This window comes from Dendrobium catenatum, unplaced genomic scaffold (assembly GCF_001605985.2).
Source record: "Dendrobium catenatum unplaced genomic scaffold, ASM160598v2 fragScaff_scaffold_465, whole genome shotgun sequence".
Taxonomy (NCBI): Eukaryota; Viridiplantae; Streptophyta; class Magnoliopsida; order Asparagales; family Orchidaceae; genus Dendrobium; species Dendrobium catenatum.
Genome location: NW_021318927.1, coordinates 738,600 through 764,336, shown reverse-complemented (window position 1 = coordinate 764,336; position 25,737 = coordinate 738,600). Strand labels below are relative to the sequence as shown.

The 25,737-nt window shown below is 34.6% G+C and overlaps 1 protein-coding gene across 1 annotated transcript in view; it reads left to right on the top strand.

The window, feature by feature from the left end:
• The window catches only part of LOC110103068 (autophagy-related protein 18a), a 26,923-nt gene extending 6,744 nt beyond the window's left edge, over positions 1 to 20,179 (top strand). The window contains exons 2-4 of the mRNA XM_020831621.2: positions 18,146 to 18,347; positions 19,374 to 19,500; positions 19,797 to 20,179. Of these exons, the coding sequence (XP_020687280.1) occupies positions 18,146 to 18,347; positions 19,374 to 19,500; positions 19,797 to 19,887 (420 nt within the window). The 3' untranslated portion in view covers positions 19,888 to 20,179. The remainder of the gene's footprint in view (positions 1 to 18,145; positions 18,348 to 19,373; positions 19,501 to 19,796) is intronic.
• The last annotated feature ends 5,558 nt before the right edge of the window (positions 20,180 to 25,737 follow it).

Sequence of the window (25,737 nt, the reverse complement as noted above, 5' to 3'; positions counted from 1 at the left end):
GTTTAAAGTATCTTGTATGTTACAAAAAAAGATTTGGGAGATTATTAATGATGATGTAACTTATGGAATTAAGTTTTGTGTAATTTGGATAAGTCCCTGGGAGTGTAATATCCATAAGATAAAGATCACAAAGTCTTTGTTTAAATTCAGAGAATTTGGAAGGAAAAAGGCTTATTTTTTATACACCGAAGCTATCCCTAGTTATTAGATCTATATAAGATATCTTAATAAGAAAATAAATAATTACAAAATAATTCATAATTGTACTAATATAGATCCTTCCTAAAATTAATCACTCAAAATATTGAAAGGAGATTGTGTGATCTGGTGAGCCCCCACAGAACCCCCTATGCCGCTGATAGGATACAGGTGGAAAGGATGAATGGATGGCTGATTGGTGTTTAACACTCCCCCTCAAGTTGGGGAATATAGATCTATCATTCCCAACTTGGTAGTTAGTCTAAAAAATAGTAGAGTGTATCAGTCCCTTATAAAGAATGTATGTAAAGCTGATCTTTGATGAGGCCAGGGTTAAATACATTAAGTCTACTAATCTAATTTCTCCTTTTATGGCAATGTCTGTCCATTTCTATGTGCTTGGTCCTGTCATGCTGAACTAGATTGTGAGCTGTACTAATTATTATTTTATTGTCATAGTGTAGCTTTATGCATCCTATCCACTTGATCCTTAGGTTTTCTTTAATCATCTTGATCCATAGTAGGTTCACACATACGTTTAAAGACCATTAGCGCTGAACTCTGCTTCGCTAGATCTTGCCACCACATTTTCTTTTTTTTGCTCATCCAGTTAAAGTAGGTTTTCCTCCAATAAATGTGCGGCATTATTCACAAGGTAGATTGTTTATCTTCTGGTGATTCTGCGTAATCTCATAGTATAAGCTTTGAGGTTATTCCACATTCTCTGTCTGAAGTGAATCCCCTTTCTTGGATTTTCCCTTGAATAGCTGCAAATATTCTAATCCCACTGCTTTGCATGTGAGTCTGTTTGAATTATACATGAACTAGCTGACCATGCTTATAGCTAAGGCTATATTTGGTCTTGTGTGGGCAAGGTAGATCAATTTTCTATGTGCTCGGTCCATTCACTATAGTCGGCCCAAATTATGGTCGATTCTTGGAGTTCATCGGACAACCATTGGAGTATTTAGGGGTCAAAAAAGAACATCGTCGGCTTTTACATGCTGTATTGGGAGAGGGTATGCAGAAGGATGTCAAGAAGATGGTGGCATAGCTGTGATATTATGTCAGAGGCACAAAGTATTAGCCATCTCTGAGGGGCTCTTCTAGCCATCATATACAACAAAGTTGTGGGCAAAATGGTTAGCATTGAATAGAGTATTGTATAAACACTTTCTATCATTTGACTAGCTCAGATACACTCGTTTAAATGTTATACTGCAAGAGATCCGCCTTTACTGGTATATATTATGGATAAGGCAAAACACGCCGTGGATTAGTTAGCAAGTATTTGGATGACAGAGATAGGATTCTTAATGTGGAGCTGAAGGGGCATTTGTTGAGAGCTTCAATAAATTATTGAAGAGGTAAAGAAATGAACCAAAGAGAGCATTCAATTTGAATGTTGGGGATGTAGGGTTGAAACTTGAATCTTCGATATCCTACGACAGAAACCTTGGCAACGTGAGACAGATGATAAGTTCCACTGACCCATTTTTTTGGTCCTTAAGAGATAGTAGAGCGCATTAGTGTTGTGGCATATCGCCCACATTTACCATTGTTGTTTGCTATCCATCGGTGTTTTGTGTGTCCCAGTTGCGATGTGTGATAGGAGAGTACATTTCGTTTCTTCTTTACTTTTTCTCAACCATTGATGGATGACATGGAGGTGTTGTTCGACATCAATGGATGGTCGAAAGAGTGCTTTAGGGAAGAGCCCCTAGATTAATTTCACAAAGAGGAGAGTAACATTTCGTTATCTTTACCTTTTCTACCTTGATAGGATGACATGGAGGTGTTGTTCGAACCATTGGAGGTCGAAAGAGTGCTTTAGGAAGAGTCCCACTAGATTAATTCGAACAAATAGTTCCCTTCAGTTCACCATAAGGACAACGGTGACATTTTGAGAGTGCTAGTATTGATGGACCGACTTAATCGGTCCCATTTACTATTATAGCCAACCTAAAATAATGTCAGCTCAACCCATTGGGCGGGCGTCTCAAAATAGGCAAGGGAAGCCAGGTGATCAAAGATGCGGGCCTTGATGAGGGAGGGGGGTGGGGGTTGCCATGTTGGTAAGGGAAAAGGATTTAAAGGATGGATCAGTTACTCAAAGGAGAATGTGGGGAAAAACATGGAGTAAATGAAAGTTTTGGGGGAAAATAGGCGAGAGTTCTATATTGGCTTTGTTGTATTTATTTTAGGTAGACGTTTTTGAATTTTTCTTGCTATCCACTTTTTTTGTAAGGATATATAGCGATGTTTATAGTTTGGGAGAGAAGATTCTTCTCTCGAAAGAGGGCCATTATATCTTGCTTGTTCATGTTTCCTTTTTATTAAGAAAATCATTGGTTGTTGAATTTTACTTTTTATTCGCTAATTTTGGTTCTCAAGTCCTAACCACTGTTCCATATTCATCAATATAATTATTGTTAGGGTGAGTAGGATCTAACGGTGTTCAGTCTTGGCTTGATAGCGTGCAAAAAAGTTTTCGGCTGTATTATATCAATGAGTTTGAGTGTGATCTATTGCTACCAAATTTTAGCTTGTATTTCTTTTGCAGTTTTTTTTTTTTTTTATTATTTTGTCATTCTATAGATTCAATTTACTCATTTGCATCTAACTGCATTTCCTGCTGTCTAGGCGAATGCATCTCCTAGTATTATTTCTCTAGGTTTATTTCATCTTCATCGTCACTTATAATAATTCTCCACCGGATAAGGTCTCAGAATATTCATTAAGAAATATTGATCATATGTAACAAGAAATTTTAATATGAAGATGATAATTTTGGAAGGATACAAAGTTGCTGTCTAGAGGTTTTTTAGATGTCTGTGTGTTAGCTTTGTCCTTAATTTTCCTTAACTTTGGTTTTTAGGTTTTGGTATGAGGTGGAGTTAAGGTCAAGGGGTAATCTCTCTCTCGTTCATATTCTTCATTTCAGTCTCCCCATTGAAGATAGAGGTCTCTGTGTGAATATTTAATTTTTATTTGTCAAAGGATGTCAACGATACGAAGAGTTTTTTGCGTGGAGAGGTGATACACTTATAACCTCTCTGGGATGGATAGAAATCCAAACATAGATACACTTGAGTGTTTTGGATCTAATTTTATCTATTTTAGTTGTCTGAAGGTGAACATAGGAAAGCTGCACCAAAGATCTAGTGTGAGGTATTGTATGAGTTCCAAAATTTTAGAGTAAAAAGGAGAAGATATATCCCTTTGGTGTTTTTATCCCAATGTTTTTTGAAGGTCTGTCATCGGTTTATGAGACATATGAGTAGTGCGGAAGGGTTCTCCCCTGATAGAATTTGGATAATTATGTGGAATAGAAGTACTGCGGTGGTGGTAACGAAGGGTGTCATATTTTTTTCTTTCATTACAATCTGTTCTGTTGTGGGTGTGAATATAAGAACACCATGAATGATATAATAATTTTAAATATATAATATTATATATATGTTTATATCATATATAATTATATATGTATATTAATATATGTAGTGTAATGTATTAATTATGATATGTATGATATATATGTAGTACTGTATTCATATATATTTATGTATGTATATATATGTATGTATTATATATATGTATATGTATATATATTATTATGATATATAATGTATGTATTATGTATGTATTGAAAGTAGGAGGATATCTTTGGTTTAAAATAATCTTTGGCACTGTTGGAATGAATTTTCTTATTTCTACCTGAATTAGTTCCAGATAAGTGTGAATAATGCGGAGGATATTGCTAAATTGGATTGTTTTTGAGGAGAAAAATCCTAGAGACTTGAGTGCAGTCGTCAATGAAGGATGTAAAGCATCGAGCCCCTGAGATATTAGGGATTTTTTAGATCCCCGATGTCAAAATCCAGCCTTTTAAGAGCAAACCAATCCAATGGATACAATGCTGGACGTAAGACTCATGCTAGAACTCTTCCATATTCAAGCTACTGATTTAGGAAGGATTATATTAGAATTATTTTGTAATTATTTGTTTCTATATTAAGGTATCTTGTATAAATCTATAAATAGAGGGAAATCATGTTATAAAACAACACTTTCCTCTCAAATTCTCTGAATTTAACATGTATCAGGAACCACGAACAAATAGAGAGGAAGCCATTGGAAGAAATTCTTATTGGAGCAAACAGAAGCCTAGACAAAAAACAAAGCAGAGCCTTGCTGCGGCTCTAGACGCATGATGGACCGCTCGACTCTCGTTCAAGCTTAGGAAGAAGACGCTCGAGAGGTAGACACCGCTCAGATGCTCGAAAAACAAAGCCGCTCGAAGACGATCGCTGGGACAGCGGAAGAGGCCAGGAGAAGACGTTTGAATAGTTTTGCTGACGCTCGCGAAGCTCCGATCAAGAGACACCTGCAATTCGCGGTACGAAGCTGAAGGCCCGGGCTTATCCAATCCTAACTGCTGCCTGATCCAAGTCCTTTGAAGGCTTGGTTTGGTACATTCGGTTTTTTTCTCATTATAAACAGTATATAAAGTATATATATATATATAATATATATATAGATATTTATATATGAAATAATATATATATATATATATATATATAATATATATATATATTTTTTTTTTTTTTTTCTCGGCCTTTATTGCCAAGTTTCCTGAGAAGCCTTCATCATACGAATAGTCTTTATTATTATCACAATGTCTGAAATCAATTTCTCTCAAAGCATTGATCAAATTGAGAAGTCTATGGTGCAACAAGGATGTGGTGACCTCCAAAGCATGCAACCTTCCTTTTGCCTAAATGAGAAAAACTATCTAAAATGGTCTCAATTTGTGAAGACCTACTTAAAGGGGAAAGGAAAAATACAACACCTCCTTGAAAGAGGACCAAAAGGAGATCCTAATTTGTGGACATTGGATGAAGTGGACTCCATGATTATGTCATGGTTGTGAAATTCCATGACTCCAGAAATTAGCGATACGTTTATGTTCCTCTTCATTGCAAATGACATATGTGATGCCGCCAGACAAACATTCTTAAAAGCTCGGGATGCTGCTTAAATCTTTGAAATCAAAATCAAAGTAGGGAGCACAAAATAAGGAAGCAATACCGTGACAGAGTATGCCTCCCTTCTACGAAACCTATGGCAAGAACTTGATCACTACAGATGCATAAAAATTATATGTTTAAAAGATGCTGCGATCCTAAAGAACTTTATTAAAAAAGATAGAGTTTATGATTTTCTTGCAGGATTAAATGCTGAATTTGATCAAGTCAGATTCCAAATTCTCGACAAAGAGGAGACGCCATCATTAAATGAAACAATCGCTCTCATCCGCGCTGAAGAAAGCCGACGAAGTATAATGCTGGAACCAAAAGCCATTGAGAGCTCAGCAATGATAACCAGAGAAGCGCCATGGAAGGAGAAAGGCAAGGACTTTGTAAAATTCAAAGACAAATACTCTCTTTTGTGCATATGTTGCAAGAAGTCAAAACACACAAAGGAAACGTGTTGGAAAATACATGGAGAACGCTCAAGTAAGGAGTTGAATAAAAAAGGCAAAACAAGCAACACATCCCATGCTAACAATACAACAAGTCAGCCCAACCAAGAAATACAGTCCAACTTCAGATAATTCAATAAAGAAGATATTGAAAAACTAATGCAACTACTTGTATCTCTTGAAAAATCAAATGCATCTTCTTTTCTTGCACTGTCAGATAAGTTTCCTATTTCCATTGGTTTAAGTGCCTATAGAAATCATTTAAAGGAATTATGGATTATTAATTTAGGAGCCACATACCATATGACCCACTTACCTACTCATTTCATAAGCTATACACTCATTGCCCAAGTGATAAGAAGATCATCACTGCTGATGATTCTCTTACCACGGTTGTTGGCCAAGGAGATATAATCTTATCTCCCTCCCTAACCCTAAAAAATGTATTTCACGTACCACATTTATCAACAAACCTACTATCAATTCAGAAACTTACCAGTGACTATAATTTTTAAGCCTTATTTAACCCTACTTATTGCTTATTTCAGGACTAGAGATTGGGGAAGAAGATTAGACTTACTAAGGAGAGATATTAACTGTACTACCTGGAAGAACTAAACAAATCTACAAACAGCTGCTCTATGTTATCCCTAAAAGATAATAGGTCCCCTATATGGCTTCATCACTATAGATTAGGACATTCCTCTTTTGATATCCTAAAACATATGTATCCAAAACTTTTTTAGCAAGTAGAAAATAAACATTTTCATTGTGATACCTGTGAATTAGCTAAACATAAAAGAACCTCTTTCCCAAATAAAAATTAGAGATGTAATACCCATTTCTATCTTATCCATAGTGATATATGGAGACCCTAAAAATTTCCAAATATCTCTGGGGCATGTTAGTTTGTATCATTCATTGATGATTGCACTCGAGTCTCTTGGATCTACCTCTTCAAAAATAAATCCGATGTTAGCACCATTCCAAATTTTCACACCATCATCCAAAATCAATTCAAAGTAAAAATAAAGAAATTTTGCTCTGACAATGTTAAAGACTATTTTAATCAAACTTTATCATCTTACTTCCAAACCTTATCTTCAGAGCGTGACTCAAATTGAGGAAGATGAGGTAAAGTGAGCTTGCCCCTCTTGACCTTCCTCCACCACAAACCAATCTTCCTAAAATAAAAAATATAAAACCTAAAGACAAAAACTGTCAGTTGATTTGGGAACATATATTCCAGGCATACAGGCTCAGACTATGCTCCGAAGCAGATCGAAGAATCTGAACCATCACCTGAAATTAAGGTAAATACAAACTCTTCACCTCCCCTGTTTCCCATAGCTAACTCTATTTCCTTCTATAACTTTTCATCCTCATATAAAAACTTCCTGGTTACATTAGAAGAAATTCATGTTCTTAATAATGTTTCTGATGCCTTATCCAATGAAAATTGAGAAAATGCCATGAAAGATGAAATGCAGGCTCTAGAAAAGATCAATACATGGGAAATCATCAAGCTTCCGAAGGGAAAAAACCAATTAGCTGCAAATGTGTGTTCTCTATAAAATATGATGCTAACATTATACTGGAAAGATATAAAGCAAGACTAGTGGCAAAAAGGGTATACTCAAACTTCTAAAAGAAACAAGTAAACTAGCTTGTAAACCAGCAATGATACCAGTATAACCTAATCTTAAACTGGGAGAAGCAAGAGAAGATTTAGATGTAGATAAAAGGGCCTATCAGAGACTTGTAGGAAAATTAATCTACCATTCCCACACCAGAGCAGATATAGAATTTCCTGTAAGTATGGTTAGTCAGTTTATGCAAAATTCAAAATAGGTTTATATGCAAGCAGTAGATAGAATACTATACTACCTTAAAAGTAACCCATGAAAAGGGATTCTCTTTAGAATAAACTAAGAAATAACCCTAGAGGCATACACCGATGCGGATTATGCAGGATCACCAACGAACAAAAGATCTACTTTTGGGTATTGCACATTCCTCAGAGGAAACCTAGTCACATAGAGAAGCAAGAAGCAGAAATTGGTGGCAAGATCCAGTGCAGAAGCAGAATATAGAGCTATGACCCTGGGAATATGTGAGGTCCTATGGATAAAAATAATTATGGAAGATCTGAAGATCAAATGGTATAAACCCATAAAACTACATTGTGACATCAAATCAGCAATAAGCATAGCTCACAATCCAGTCCAACATGATAGGACCAAGCACATTGAAGTTGACCGACATTTTATAAAAGAAAAATTGGACAGTGGACTCATATGTATAAATCATGTACCATCAAAAGATCAACTTGCAGATACCCTTACCAAAGGAGTGGATAACGTTGTCTTTCTCAGAATGATAACCAAGCTGGGAATGACAGATCTATACTTCCCAGCTTGAGGGGGAGTGTCAAAATCCAGCCTTTCAAGAGCAAATTAATCCTAGGACTACGGTGCTCTATCTGTGGGACGTAGGACTCATGCTAGAACTCTTTTCATATTCAAGCTACTGATTTAAGAAGGATTATATTAGATTTTTTTTTGTAATTATTTGTTTCCATATAAAGGTATCTTATATAGATCTATAAATAGAGGAGAAATCATGTAATAAATCAAGCTTTTCCTCTTCAATTCTCTGAATTTATCACCAGATATAACTATGAATAAGGTAGAATGGAGTATGACATTTCCCAATTTTTGTTTGGGAAAGAAACTTGTTTATGCTTGACTAACTCACATGTTTCACAATAAAATATTCATTTTTCAGCTCATAAAAAAGTTTTGGATATATTTTTTTAAAGATATCAAAAGATGATATCCCAATCTAAATTAATAAAGCCAAATATTAATTTTGTATAATATAGGGATAAGATGGAATAGCTATTATTGGTAATAGTGGATTTATTTATCTTTTCAAGACAGTACAATCTATCTTTCTCCTTAGCAAGTCTAATCTTCCTTCCCGATCATTAGTCCTAAAATAAACACGTAGGTTTAAATAGAACTTCTCAATTATTGTTACGGGTAAATTTTTTATGAAGATTAGGTTTGTGAATAATTGAGGTACATTAGTATATTTTTTATAATGAAAGAGGGAGATAAGGGCATGTCTTGTTGTCCTGCCTCTGTGGTAAAAGAACCATCACCAGTGATGATTTTCTTATAACTTAGGCCAATAGTGTGTTGATGAAGTGAGTAATGGAGTGTGTTATGTGATATGTGGCTCCTGAGTCAATGTTTCATAAACCTTTCATATGTTTATAGAGACAATCTAATGGATATAGAAAACTTATTTGAAAGTGCAAGAGAAGAAAATGTAGGTGGTTTTTCATGTGATTCTAGGTGTTTTAGTAAATCAATATCTTCTTTGTTGAGCTCTCTAAAGCTGGATTGTATTTCTAGGTTGGGCCGACTTGTTGTAGTGTTAGCCTGTGATGTCTCCTTTTATCCACTTATTTGATTTCATTCCTTGGGGGATTTCCATGTAACATCTAGTAGATCTCCTATGTGTGTCCTGTTTTCTTGCAATAACGGCACCAAATGGAGTCTTTATTATCTTTAAGTTTTGAAGAATTCTTATCTCTCCTTTCATAGCACCTCTTTGGTTGTCACAATTATTAAACCTTCAACAGCCTTTAGTTCCAGCATTACCCCTCATCGATTTTTCTCAGCACAAATGAGGGAAATGGTCTCATTTAGTGAAGGTGTTTCCTCTTTGACGAGGATCTAAACTCTAACATGGTCAAACTTTGCATTTAATCCTGCAAAAAAGTCATACACTGTATCTTTCTCAATAAAACTTGCATCATCTTCTGCACGCTTGGTCTCTATGCATTTGTAGTGATCAAGTTCTTGTCACAAGCCTTGAAGGAGAGTGACATATTCAGTCACCGACTAGCTTCTTTATTTTGTGCTTCCCCACTTGACCTTAATTTTGCAGATTTGAGCAACATTCAGAGCTTTTGAAAAGGTTTGTCTAACGGAATCCCATATGCCATTTGCGCTAGATAGGAACATGAGAGTATCACTAATTTCTTGAGTCATGAAATTCCACAACCATGTTTTGGGAGGATTTTGCTTCAAACATTGCAGCGACAAAGGATAACGATAAAGGTTATATTAAGTAGGGCAAAAAAGAAGCCTGCGTTGGTTATATATAGGATAACAACAAGGGAAGGCCGATGATGAAGGCATAAGAGTAGAAAAAAATTGTTTTCTTGAGGGTTGCCGCAAGCTTTAGGGACAGTAGCAGAAAAATACGTCTGAAGCGGCTCAACACTCGGCATGCAGATCTCCTCCTCAGGTCGTCTGACTCCACCTGAACAGACTCCTGTTTGATCAACCCAATATAGGCGCACACAAGGCTTCTGATCCCTCTGGTCTGATTGTAGGAAGGAGTGCAAGTGTCACACTCTTACTCGTCCCGGTTGTAGACCTGCACGAGAGTTCCCTCACTTCGTTTCCCTTTAGGTCTTGGATGCACGCAAGCAGAGATGAACTCCCAAGTTCATTCTTTCCTTCTTCTCGATCCTATGTAGGGAGTCACTCACAGCCTTGTCTCTCGCTCTCTCTCAATCTTGAACGCATGAAGGAAGCATAAGGATCAGTATTCTTTAGAATTTTGACAATGTAGGCCGGTGGTGGGACAGTAGGGAAAGCGGATTATGCATCCTTAGGCTCTGATACCATGCTAAATTCAAAGAATTGGAGGGGGAGAAAGGATTTATTTTTTTATTGCACAAAACTATTCCTATTTATAGATCTATACTAGATATATTAATAAGGAAACAAACAATTACAAAATAATGCATATTGTACTAATATAATCCTTCTTAAATCAGCCACCCAAATATGTAAGAAGGAGATTGCGTGATCTAGGTGAGCTTCCTACTGCTCCTCATGCTAGCTATAGGATCAAGAGGGAAGGGATGGTTGGGATGGTATTTGATAGTCTTAAGGCAATTTTATAAAATGACCAATTATTCTATATGGATTTGAGTGTGTGTGGCAATAAATAAGCTGTTGATACGTAGTTGAATTTTTCGAAATAAGAATATTAAGGTGAATTCATGGTAAAATAAGGATGGATTGAAAAATTATTATGGAGATGGATGATTAGAGTAACATTTATGAAAGATACTGTATTGTTAACTAAACTTATGATTTGGGTATATAGAAAGCAGGCTGAAGGATCTTCCAGTATTATGGATGGATATTATTTATATGTGGAAGGCTTATGAAAGTAGAGGCAGAGATTAAAGATCAGAAGGAAGACCTCTTATTTTTCACTGAACAATAATATGGGGAGAATGTTTCTTAAAGCTGCTCCAAATTTTTAGGATAAGGATGATATATATAAGTATTATCTAAGACATTATTTATTCAAAGAATTAAAATACGTAAGCCATCTATGCTTGATATGGCACTTTGAGGATACTAGATTGTACTTGAAGCAACCAATGGCTTTAAATAGTTGGAAAAAACTGATAGTTCCTCAAGGAAGATTGCTAGAATGGGTAAAATTCTAATTGATTACTAGAGATATTAAGATTACTTGTGTTTCTATGTGATTATTAGTGATAGTTGGCATAGTTTTATTCATTATTATTGTTGATAATATCCATAGATGTCCTAGATATTACCGAAATTTCCATTTCCAATAGATAATATTTGTTTCCATAAAGGGGGAATGCTTTATGGGTAATTTGATGTCTTTGACTTAATGGAGTTTAAAACTTCTAGAAATCCTTATTCATTTTGAAATGGTAGTTTAGTTATTTATGGTTGAAGATCGTACCATACATATTAGGGTGCTAGTGGCTTGGCCTTTTCGGGGCTTGAATAAGGCAAGACATCGCTTTGGCTCATGTTGTCTTATTAGGATATATTCTTGTTTTAAATAGCTATTTTATTGGTGACATTTACTTGGGATGTTAGGCTTTGTATACAAACCCGTTTAATATGTCATGAGAATAGTTAACATTGCTTCTTTTTATTTTCCTTCATGGTATAGCCAAAAAGCTATTGGTTTTCCTTCTCTCAGGACGAAGAGAGCGGGGTTCTGTTGGATGACTATGGCACCCCAAGAGGGGGGGTGAATTGGGGTTTTCAAAATTTTTTATTAAAAGAAGAAAATCAAAATAATTTTTAAAACAATTTTGAAAGGAGTAAGTAATCACACAATAATTCTAGATAATATCAACAGGTTCCATATGCAATATTTGATTCCCTAAATTATTGCAATTTGTTTTATGGGGCTTTTATTTTTTGGGACTATTACAATCAACAATCCATTGCCATTTGTGGCTTTGATTTATTTGTATTGTAGCAAGTGGGATGCGACTTTTCTCCAATGATTTTCTCATTATTCCACATGGGATTTTAACTTTCATGTATGAGTTTCTTTATTCTTCTTCCTATTTGTTTCTCTATATCTAGCGAAGCTTTGTCTGCATGCTTTTTATCTCCTACATATAAAATTCCTTTGTTAGTTTGTTTACAAAAAGCAAAATTGTAAAACAGAGGTTGCTTCATATTGTTTGACCCTGGGATGGAACATACAATTTTTGATTGAATCTTAAAAGTTTTTGAAGAATTTCTTATTTTTGGTGGTTTTAGGTTTTATATAGGAGGATGCCTTAGGCATGTAAAATATGTAGAACATTGTATGGAAAAAATTTTAGTTTTCATCTGACATTGATGTGTAAATTTTGAGTGTTTCATAATTCTTGATGCTAACAATTTGGAGTGTTCTACTAGCATGAGGCCTGTATTCCCTACTTCGAGATTCGTGTCCTATTACTTTTTATTATCTTGTTTATTGGTTAATATGTATGGGAGATTGAAGTTTTGTCAAATTTGATATGATCTAGATTATTTTTCTTTTTGTGGTGCGACTTTCAATTACTATAGAGTGTTTGTATAAGTTCTCAAATTTCTTTTAAATATAAAATTTTAATTTTATAGAGGGATTGTGACTTTGGGCGATCAAGTCATTAATAAGAGTACACTTTTTTTTTAGATATCTTGGATCAATTGTTCAAAGTGATGGTGAAATAGATGGGGATATTATCAGCAGAATTCAAGTTGGATGGTTGAAGTGGAGGAATGCATCGGGCTTGTTATGTGATAGAAATGTACCCCTCAAACTTAAGGGAAAATTCTATAAGATGGTAGTGAGGCCTGCAATGCTTTATGGTGCCGAATGTTGGCCATTAAAAGAGAAGCATAATACTAAGTTAAGTGTGGCAGAGATGAGAATGCTCAGGTGGATGAGTGGCTTTACCCTTAGAGATAGGATATGAAATGAGCATATACGTGAAAAGGTTGGAGTAGCTCCAGTAGAAGATAAAATTAGAGAGAGTCGCCTTAGATGGTTTGGTCACATAAAACGACGGCCTTTTGATGACCCAGTTAGGAGAGTAGAGGTATTAGATTTGACTTATGTTAAGAAAGGTAGGGGTAGACCTAAAAAGACTTGGTTAGAAAATATTAGGGATGACCTTTCTTTATTAGGTTTAAATGAGAATTTGACTTTTAATAGAACACAATGGAGAAAAAGGATTCATGTAGCCGACCCCACGTAGTGGGATAAAGGCTTGATGTTGTTGTTGTTGTATAAAATTTTAATTTTTACATTATCTTGTTTAATAAATAAAATCCATTCACTGATTTTACAGCAAAAGGTATTGACATTTATTTGCCTATCCCATCCTAGATTTTAATGAATGAATCATATAGACCCCAAGGCATTTTATATTACTGTGTCTAGCATCTATTGTTGAACATGATTCCTATCCAAGAATAGTTTTAGAAATAGGATAAGTATGAATGTCCGACAGTTGTCCAAATGATATGTTTAATGTAAATTATGAAGGGAGAGATTGAAAGAAAGAAGAATTCAAGACATTAAAAAAATGTTTCATAATAAAAAAAAAATCAAATGTATCAAAGATGGATTAATACCAATATTTTTTGATGTTTAGAGCTTGTATGCATTCATTTGAATAATTATTTAGTAATTAATTTCCTGGGTATTGGTTTTTAGAAATATTTAGGAATGTATAATTGCATTATCAATTGATTTGAATATTACATTTCTCTAATTTAAATCTTTCTTAAACTTATGATTGTTATTATTGAATTTAAATTCCCTGTAAATACTGATATGCAAATCAGACAAATGACTAATTGATGCTGAAGTATGATGTGATGCAAGTAAATATAATGTCAAAACAATTGTATACCTCCTAATGAAAACACTATAACTAACACTTAGAGGAATTGATTGTGAAAACTTAAAGTGATGTTTAGGTTCCACAAATTGTTTTCTAATAATTGACAAACTGTACACATGTTTATTATTTGGATGGATGAACCTCTATAAAGAAGTGTAAAATTTACTCATCATGAATTATGTAGTCAACCATATGGAAATTTAAACATTTTCTTTATTGTGGGCATCATGAATAAATTCTTTGAGATATTGACTCAATTTTACTGAATACATGAGGTTCTTTTAATAAATATAAGTTTGATTCATGGAGATAATTTATTAGAAGTTGCTATTGAATCCATATTTATCCGGTGGATGATACTTGACTTTACTAGTAGATCTGTCTTGTGAGAATGGAGAGTAGAGAGAGTAGAGAAAATAGAGAGGAGGAGAGTAAACTAGCAGAATATCTCAATAAAAAAATACAAGGACTCAATAAGCTCAAAAGATCTTGAGAATGTCTAAGGAAAAAAGATTCAAGAGTGTAAAAGTTCCAAACTGTACTCCATCACCCTTTATTTATAGGGTTTTGAGGGCTATAGGAAAGGCTATATGGAGAAAAGTAGAAAAGGCAAGTACAGTGAATACCCATAAAATACTACACGCTAATTTATGACACGTATTGCCTCTTGATTGGTTGCAAGAGGTTGAAGTCACTGGTCGGGCAAGTTGTTTGTAGTCGTGTGAGCTCAAGAGAGGTGAGTAGGTGTAAGGTGAGTGTATGGGTGAGTCGTAAGATGAGATGGAATTGTGGTCGATGAATCATCTTATTAGGTCGTCGATTGGTGTAGGAAGAGAATTCAATCATATATGATTTTGTGGATGTGTTGTTGTTATGCTTCAGTGGAGATGATACTACAATTTTTATAATAATAAATGGATCGTGAGGAGTCCTAATAAAGTAATTATAATATCTCTAAATCTATAGATTTTTTTTTTTAAATCTATAGAGTTATTTTATAAAATGCACTGACACTTTTCCTTAAAGAGGCGTTCAGTGTCTAACACTTGTAAGACATGCCTCTAACACGTGTCAGATATGCCGAGAATGTCTCTGATAAAAAATAATGCACTAACACTTCTCCTCAAATAGGCGTTCAGTGTCCGTGTAAGACATGCCTTCGACACGTGTCAGACATGCCGAGAGTGTCTATGATTAAAAAAAATATTAAATAAAAATTGGACACATGTATTTTAAATATTTTTTGAATTTTTTTTAAAATATAATTCCTTGTATTTAAAATATAAAAACTATTTTTTTTTTCTATTAACAACACCAAAATTCAATCATTTATGATTTTGTGGATGTGTGGTTGTTATGCTTCAGTGGAGATGATACTACAATTTTTATAATAATAAATGGATCATGAGGAGTCCTAATAAAGTAATTATAATATCACTTAATCTATAGAGTTTTTTTTTAATCTATAGATTATTTTATATAATGCACTGACACTTCTCCTCAAAGAGGCGTTCAGTGTCTAACACTTGTAAGACATGCCTCTAACACGTGTCGGATATGCCGAGAGTGTCTCTGATAAAAAATAATGCACTAACACTTCTCCTCAAATAGGCGTTCAGTGTCCGTGTAAGACATGCCTTCGACACGTGTCAGACATGCCAAGAGCGTCTATGATTAAAAAAATATTAAATAAAAATTGGACACATGTATTTTAAGTATTTTTTGAATTTTTTTAAAATAAAATTCCTTGTATTTAAAATATAAAAACTAATTTTTTTTTTCTATTCACAACACCAAATTAACCGCCCGCATTCAATCCCCAAGTCATTGAATATTCTTATTTTTATTTCTCTTTGGTGGGTCGCGACTTTGGTTTCACAACAATGCTCGATATCATTTCAACATTGATGTATGATGTCATTACAATATCGACATTTTAAAATCATCTCAACTTCAAAATTATGACAGTGTCTTGACATTGATGCTCGATGCTAGCAATTTTTACACCCACAAGTTGACAGCTCATTTTTGTTCGACGTCATCTTAACATATACGACCAATGCCCCCTCAACATTGATGATGAACGCCTCTTGGCATCGATGCACGATACTTACTACATAATATCGATGTCCGACTCTCGACAACATTGTTGTCTCCTCTCTCGATGCCTGATATACCACATCGACGTCAGCTCTAGTCATCATAATATTAGTCATTTGAGTTATTAATTCTAATTTTTTTTAATATTATATTTATTCAATTTTTGTACATTATTTTTAAAATATAAAAAATATAATAGCATGTTCAACCCGTTTATGTGTCATATATTTACAATAATATATATAAGCCATGTCCATGTCTCCGTGTTGTGTTGTATCCATGTCGCCGTGTCGTGTCTTTGCATCATAGGTTATGTTTAAGGTCTCATTTAATATCTTTAAAAAATTATTGTTTAATTCATGCTAATAGTTTATTGCCAAAGGCCTTTAATGAAATATGTTGTGATACCAAGAATTCCATAGCTAAATAACTTTTTAAAAAAATTTGTTTAAACATAGTGTATTATCCAAAGACACTATTGTCGCCTCTTTTAGATTTGCTAAATTGATAGTTGATACTTATAATAACAAATTGATAAAAGTTCTTTAAGTTTTATGTCTAATATCAACCCATGAAGATTTTGCAGCAATTAATTAAAAAAAAGAACATATTCCAGCAGCCTTGTTTTAGCAAATTTAACTCCTTGGGAATTACTCATGTGATAAATTTAAAAGGAAATCTTTTACATTCTCTATCTATTTTGAATATCGCTCAAAATATTGCCTCTTATTGAATATGAAAATATAATTCCAAATGGTCTTAATGAATTTTGTTTTAATTGCATTTTTTGTTGTTTGGTTAATTGACCCATATATTATCTTCTACATTTAATTGGTAGGATGAGTGACTTTACTCTTAAAGACATAGTAAAGACAATATGAAACGAGTATATATGTGAAAATGTTGGAGTACTCCTGTGAAAAATAAGATTATAAGAGAGTTGCCTTAGATGATTTGGACATTAAAACGTTTGCCTTCCAATGACATGGTTAGGAGATTAGATGTATTGGTCATATGTTAAGAAAAATAGAGGTAGACTTAAAATGATTTGATTAGAAAATATTAGAAATGATTTTTTTATTAAATTTAAATGAGAATTTAACTCTTAATAGGATACAATGGATAAAAAGGATTTATGTAACCGACCCCATGAAGTGGGATGAGGGCTTAATATTGTTGTTGTATGATGTATTCATAAGCTTCATACCAAATTTTTTGCAAGAAGTTTTAAGGTCAACGGTTTCCTAATGTAGATATAGGATGGATGTATAAAATATCTATCTGCTTGCTTTCGTTCCCTACTTTCAAATACTTTCATGAGATGAACATATTATACTTTGGGTTTGGATTTACTCGTGCAATCCCTGCATGTATGGGTACGATCGTTTTCCTTTCAACCAGCCATTGGAGGCACTTGTTCACAATAATGGTAAAACACCCAACAAAAAAAAAGCTTGCACCAATTGATTTGCGTTTAATCATAGTAATTTTTCCTGGTGTGTTAGATGTTATGAAATTAATAATACTTGGTTAGATCTTTTAGAACATCGATATTTCTGTTTTCTTTAAGCTGGTTTAAATCGGGTTGAGTCCTTAAGCTCAATGCTTAAGCTAAAGTACATGCGACACAAAAATTACTCTTAGTGTAGAGCTGAATCTGACTCATTCTTTCATTTTATGATTACAGCATACAGTATGGAGAATATGCATCATCTTGGTCTTTAGTGGATCTTATGATCATGGATTTCATCATATAGTAAATTCCTTAATAGGGATATGATAGGATTGAGCTTGATGGTTTTTTGGGCTGGCTGAAATTTGGGATGAACAACATCATTTACATTTTGAGAAATAAAGAATGCAGTGAGTCTATGCTTTCTGTTAAATTCTACTTGTGTCATCAAGCGGTACTCTAGTATAGCCTTGTTCCAGTGAAAATGTTAATGCATTTGTTGTGTTTTCTATGTTTAATTTGTTCTGGACCACAAACATTTCTGACCTTAACAGTTGCGGTTTTGATGTTATTATTGTTTTTTTTTTTATGTTATTATTGTTGCTGCTGCTGTTACAGTAGTTTTGTAATTAATATTTGGTATTGTAAACAGGTGCGGAGAGGTGCTGACAGAGCAGAGATATACAGCCTCGCCTTTTCTGTTAACATGCAGTGGTTAGTAGTTTCCAGTGACAAAGGAACAATACATGTATTCAACCTCAAGGTTAATTTGGGTTTAACAGCAAATGATAAGCCGCGTCCTGCACCTGAACCAAATGTTCCTGCTGTGAGTTCGTCACTATCTTTCATTAAGGGTAGGATTCCTTCATATTGTAATTTGTATATTGCTTGTGTAGTACCTCTTTTCTTCAGAGGCAGATAGTTGACCTGCCAACATTATTGTTTCTTTGTTTTTGTTTTTTTTGTTCGTTTTTCTGCTTTCAATATGCCGTTGTTTGGAGATGTATCAGAATTATTTTCTCTCATGATTTGAACACATGAGTTTATTTTACAGAATCATTCAAGAGAGATTGGAAAATGAACATACTTTTTAACATTTGCCTCTAGATTGATGTCCTAACTAGTTAACGTTGTGTTTATCTATTTATTTTTCAAGCCTCCCGGAAACAAATTTTTCCTACATTAATTAACTGCTTGATGTGCTATTTCCTTGTCGTGTGCAAGAGATCAATTAAAGGAAAAACCAGATAATCTTTTGTTGAATCAGACTATACGATGTTTTTCTTATAAATGCTCAGCCAGTGCCCATATTGGCTACCATGGTTTTATCATCTTTGAATTGTTGTATGTTCTGTTGTTTGTCTGATTTTCATGCACAGCTAATATACCGATTTCATGTGGGAATGGGTTTGGGAGCAATGTTGACTCAGACCTTAACAATGAATCAGTATGTGGAACTTATAATATGGAAATTTTATTTGGTTTTCTTGCTGTAACTTAAATGTAACTAAGGGCTAAGTTTGATATTTAACATTCTACTTGATCTGACTAAATTTGGTTTGTGGGAGTGTTTTTCATAATTTTAGTAAATTAAGGGTAATTGTGTAAATTAGCTTAGTGGAATTACACTTTGTTTTGGTAAAACTAACCACATGACATCCCTGTAGTGCTGATAGATTAGTTTGGTATACCAATAATAAGATATATTAATAAAAATATTGAGGGTGGTATGCTAGATGCAACCCCTAGATGTTTGTTCTCTTTTTTTTTTTCCATTTTTGGCTTGTTTTCTATTTGGAGATTTATTCCTTATGGCTTTATACACTGGGATTTGTCGAGATCCAGCTGCTAGCTAATACAACCATAACTTTTTTTTGCAGGTGTTTTGCCCAAATATTTCCATTCAGAATGGTCCGTAGCCCAATTTAGATTGCCCGAAGGTAGCCAATATATTGTTGCTTTTGGCCATCAGAAGAACACTATTGTCATTCTTGGCATGGATGGAAGGTTGGTATATGCCATTCTTTTTCTGTTTTTTGTCACCAGAGGCTTGATTTGTAGCCCTCTGCATCATTGATCATTATGCTTGACATTTGGTTGAGATAAAACAAATTTTGAGTCTATAACACTTTCATCATACCCTTTTAAGTTTCATTAATCATCTTGCATGACGGTTTGTAGAAATGAAACAAATTTCTAGCTTTTAATTCTGTTATTATACTCATTTAGGATTCCATGTTAATGCCCTTTCTAGCTATAAGGAAAATAATGCATATTTTACATTTTCTTCTTGGTTTCTGTAGCTTCTACCGATGCGAGTATGACCCTGTATCAGGTGGGGAAATGAAGCAGTTAGAATGCTACAACTTCTTGAGACCTGATCAAAACATTTAGCTGCTAATGGCATGGTGAGACTCCCCCTCTCGCTTCTGTTGACGGTACTTCTGGTTTTTTATATTTTAAAACTTAATAAGTCTGTAAATATTCCTAGTGGTCTGTAAATACCAAAGACATTTTCCCACCACATTTGCCAAAAGACTTTGTGTTTGTATATTTATCTTTGCCTTCATTTTTTTCTTTACCTAATTCCTCCATGAAACTAAATTTGTAGTTGCCGAATTGCTTGATTTCTTGTGTATCATTTGGTGCTTTCTTTGGTAATACTCAAAGGCAGCAAAATTAGTCATTTTTATTGATTATTTTCTTAGAACATTTGAGATCTAGGTCAATAATATAATATTAAAAATGAAATTTTTATGTTTTAAGTATTGTATAAATAAAATCGCAAGACTCCACTCACCTAAGGACACCCACCGAGAAGTGACCATCTTGGGGCAGGCCTCAAAGACAACCCATAAATTAATATGGGCTTTTCAGTAAAGGGAAGGATGGAAGTGACCACGCACTAGCCGTTTCGTGTCACGCTGCCTCACAGCCACCTCTAGCTCGAGTCCAGTTCTGCTTGTATGTTTCATTTTCATAATCTCGTTGCTATTTCGATGTTATTGAATTGTATAATCTCTTAAACGCAAAAACTGACCATTTCAGTAACATAATTTGGATCAGATTCTCATGACATATTGTATGTTATTATCACTAACTAAAACCAGCTTGCATGTTAATTTCTCACGGAGAATATTAGCTTGCTAAAATAGTTTTAAATTATTATTATTATTATTCTCTTCAAATCAAGCTTACATAACTTGCATATTGTCTATGAGCAGAGAAAAAAATCTTTCATTGTGTCAAGGTAATTTTGTGGCATTATATTCTTTCGCTTCAAAGCGTCTCCATGTTGGCTTGCACGTTGGTTTTGAGTAAAAGAGAATCATGCGGTTTCTTGTTGAAGTAATTTCTAACCGATGGTTTTCCTATTGGGTTGAGCTGATTATATGGGAGACCACTGATTTTAATGGAAAAATTGCGTATGTTGGAGTATATTTTTGGACTACTTTTCGTTTCAAGTTGATTTCTGCATTTTGCAAGTAAAGTTTAAACGAAGGTAAATAGTTGTATTTGCTTGAACTTAATTTCAACATTCTATTCGATTAGTTTTTAGTGGATTCTTATATTTATGTCAACCTTAATGAAAGAATGCCATCAGGGGTGGATCCCGTTTCAAAGTGGGCAAAATTTTAATTAATTAGATAAATATAACAATAGGAATAAAAATAAAATAAAATAAAATAAAATAATAATAACAACATCATCAAATAGTAATAACAATAAAATAATTTTTTATGAAAATTTAATCAATATAATACTATCAAATTTATAAGAGGAATTTTTTATCATTTATTTGCGAAGAGGAAATGTTCGAAGCTTCGATGGATGGACGAAAAATGCGAGATAGGTCATATTAGTAGAAAAATTTATTTTGAGGGGGCATAATTCTAAAATTACCCTCTTATCCATTTTTTTTTAAGGATGGGCATTTACATTAGTAGAGATCAGCCCATGAATACCATGCATTTGCTGGAATTTAATTCCAGCGCATGTTTTATTTGTTTTAAGTGAATTTGCAAGGTTAATTTTAGTTGGAAAGTTTGTTCGTTTGCTCGAATTTAATTCTTGAATGTGTTTTGTCTAGTATGTACAGTTCATATGCTAATTAAGATGTATGAAAATTTCTATTCTTTGCTGAAATTTTATCTTCAACGAGCGGAAGTCCGTCGAATTTGGTGTCATTGGGTTATTATTTTTTTAACGCTTAGTTCGATTTTTAGTTTGCTAGAATTGGAGTTCATATTGTCTCCGATTTAATCTTTGAAGTTTCCAACTTATGTTTTCGTCGAGATTCATGCCCGATCACGATAATTTTTTGATGATATATCACTTGCCTCCTATTTTCAGGCATCAAAGCTCCAAAAGTCTTAAAATACATGTTATAGTATTTTAGATTACTTGAATAAAAAATAATGTAAAAAAAATTTGTGTTCCAAAATTTTAAATTCATTGAATATCCATTGAGCTCCATAAGCGCCAAAATTGGATCTCGATTTGGATTGCCCCGACAAAAAAATTGAGTCCAGACTCGAATTGGCGGCCGAACCGGCAGCCGCTTATGGCAGGGTCTTTATTGACGTTGGCTGAAAGGTTGCACCCCATTAGGGGCGCGCGGTAATGAGGCGGCCGACAAGATGATGGCTGCAATTATCCTATTTTTTTTCTCAATTTGGCAGGCGTCGGCACAGTGCTGCCTGCCTCTTCTAAATTTATTTTTTTAAATAGTTAAAACTTTTTTTTTTTATTTTTAGAATTAAAAATTCCATGTTTGGGCCCAAAACATTTGTAGAAAATTATAGAATAGTTTCGAAAAAATTTAAACAAATTTGGAGACAAATTTTCACCATATTTCTAGACTTTTTCCCCCTTTTTGGTCTTTTAAATACCCCCTTTAGGGCCAGGTAAAAATTATGCATTTTCTTCTCCTCCATTCTCCCTCTAACTTTCTTACAGTTGAGGTTTTCCACTATTTTTTATAGGTGGCATCCCCTATTCTAATTTAGTGTCCCTCTCTTATGTCGAAGTTAGAACTTTTGAGAATTCCTTTTTCTTATTTGGTCTTCTTTTTTACATTGGAGACAATCCATTATCTGAGATAGGCGGCATCTCCTATCAAATTTTAGTGCCCCTCTTATATAGAAGGAAAAATTTTCTCATTCCATTCTTTTTTATTCTGGTTTTTGTTTTATATTAGAGGCATTCCACGGTCTCAGGTAGGTGACATCCCCTATCAAGCTTTAGTGCCCCTCTTTTGTCTAAAAGGAGCTTTGCTCGATGATGTTAACTTATATGGAAGAGATCGAGAGAATTCACGAAGGATGTATGACCTATCCAAGGTTGTATGTTAGAGCACTGTTCATTGATGTTAACCTATATAGAGAAGGGGCAAGAGAATCCATTAATGATGTATGACCTATCTGAGATTGTATGACAAAGCATTACTTAATGACATTAACATGTATGAAAGAGGTCGAGAGAATCCACCAATGATGTATGACTTTTTCAAGGTTATATATCAGAGTACTACTCGATGCCATTAATCTATATGGAATAGATTGAGGGAATCCACAAATGATGTATGCCATATCTAAGGTTGTATATCAGAGCACTACTCGATGATGTTAACCTATATGGAAGAGGTCGAGAGAATCCACCAAGGATGTATGCCATATTAGAGGTTATATGTCAGAACGTTGCTCGATTACATTAATCTATATGAAAGAGGTTGAGAGAATCACCAAGGATTTATGCCTATCTGAGGTTATTGTAATAGCACTACTTGATGACGTTAATTTATATGGAAGAGGTAGAGAGAATCCATCAAGGATGTATAACATATTCGAGGTTGTATGTCAGAGCGTTGCTCGATGATGTTAACATATATGGAAGAGATTGGGAGAATCCATCAAGGATATATGACCTATCCAAGGTTATATGTTAAAGCACTACTTGATAACATTAACCTATATGGAAGTGGTAGAATCGAATCCCCCTGGGATCTATTTTTCTTTGATTAGGAGGGGGTGAATGCCACATATATCTTAATTAAAATTTATAGAAAGTTCTATCTTTACACCGTTATTGCCTTTTTTTGGTCAAGATTAAGACTTTGCCAAATGAGTAGAAGTCCAACTAGGGACTGTATAAAGCTTGAAATTTATTAGAAGCATCGTTGCATTTGCTTGAAGCTTTAAGATCTCCAGATATAATCTTAGATATTGAAAGAGTTGGAGGAATCTTCTTGATCACGACTGTAATCAAGGTTGCCCCCTAGTCGACATTTAATTTCCATGAAATTGATGCAACTATAGTTGATGCATGGACTTTGACATGAACGACCTTTTGAGGTTGGATCAAAAATTGCCCCCCCCCCCCCTCCTAATTGGGGACCAGGTTCCCACAAAAGATGCCAAACTATTGCGTCCTGAAATATTTGTGGTAGTAGAGAAATATAAAGTTTAACATCTTAGCTTTGTATGAAGATGCGTCTTATAATTAGATAAGAGAGAGGTTGCAACATTCATAATAGAAACCAAGATTTATACGTGGAAAATCCTGTAAAGGGGAAAAATCATAGGGCCTTCCCCAATTTGAATGAATCAACTAGTATTTATCGTTGATTACAGATGAGGCCCTTTTTGGGGTAAGGCCTTTAGCTTGATGTAATAAATATACATCATATAGAGTGCATTACCTGGTAGGAATAGGAAAAATCACTATTGACGTGTTCATTGGTCGGAAGGACCATATTCAGTGGACAAAGGATCTCAGAAGGACTATATTTGGCGGGCAACAGAGGTCTGAAAGATTGTAGTTGGTGGGTGACGAAGGTGATAATGACCATTGTCTAGCGACGGAGATTGGAAGGGCCATAATCGACGAGCGATGGAGGTCGGAAGGAATGTTGTCGGGTGGAAGTTCCGTGCTAGTTGGCGGGTGATGAATGTCAGAAAAGACTGTAGTAGGTGGATGACAGAGGTAATAAAGAATGTTGTTAGGTGACTGAGGTCGGAAGTCCGCTGATGGATGAAAGTCTGGCGTTAGGTAGAAATTTTATGATGGACCAAAGTCCGACATCAGATAGAGGTCTAATGGAAGTTCAACAATGGGAAGAAGTTCGGTGATAGGCAGATGTCTGGCGTCGGGTAGAAGCCTTGCGTCAAGTAGAAGTTCGACTAAAGTCTGGCGACTGGAAAAAGTCTTGCGACGAGAAAAATTCTGATGTTGGGTAGAAGTCCAACAATGGACAAAAGTCTGATGTCAGGTAGAAGTCTGGCATCTGGTAGAAATCTAATGCAAATTCGGTTGCGGGCAGAAGTATGGTGTTGGGTAGAAGTACGACATTAGGTAGAAGTTGAATGAAAGTCTGACGACTTGAATAGTCCGGCGATGGGCGGAAGTCTGGCATTGTGTAGGAGTCTGGGTGGACAGAAGTTCGGTGTCAGGTAGAATTCCAGCATCGGATAGAAATACGATGCAAGTTCAGCTGCGGGCAGAAGTTTGGCGTCAGGTAGAAATCCGACGTTTGACTGATTTTTGGCATTGGTTGGTAGCCGAGAGGTGGTCAAGGAGGAGTCTTGTGGCAAGTGAACTCTTTCTTCTATTCCTTATCTTCTTGCTTTGGCCCCTCCTTGCCCCCCACCCAACAATGAAGAATAAGGGGACTATTTATAGTTTTTTTTAGAGTGACATGACTAGTAAATGGGAGGAAGATCAAGGGTAAATTTGAAGTGGTTTGAATGGAAAACCGATATTGAATCTCTTGATCGTGGTCCATTTTTATGGCATTTGAATGTCTTAATGATATCATAATTTGATGATGGCTTTTTGGATTCATCTCGTTAAGCTGTTTGATTCGACTATAAGCATGTCACATTTGGAAACTGTTTGGTAATCCAAATTATGGTTTGAACCTTTCAATTGTGCTTCGGGTCTTTGATTTGGATCCATTTGAGCTCAGATTGGGTCGAATTTGGTGTCGGTGGGTTCATATTTTTGAGACATTTAGCTCGACTGTAAGTTTGTTGAAACTGGAGTTCAGATGGGTTCTGATTTAATTTTTTAAGTTTAGAACTTGATTTTCCCTCGAGATTCATGCCTGATATAGATAATTTTTTGTTGATATATCAAAGATAATGAATATACTATATAGACATAATATTTAGATTGATGAATATAAATAATATATTTTTTCTAATGAATATCTTTTAATTGTGATGCTATTCATAGCATATTCAT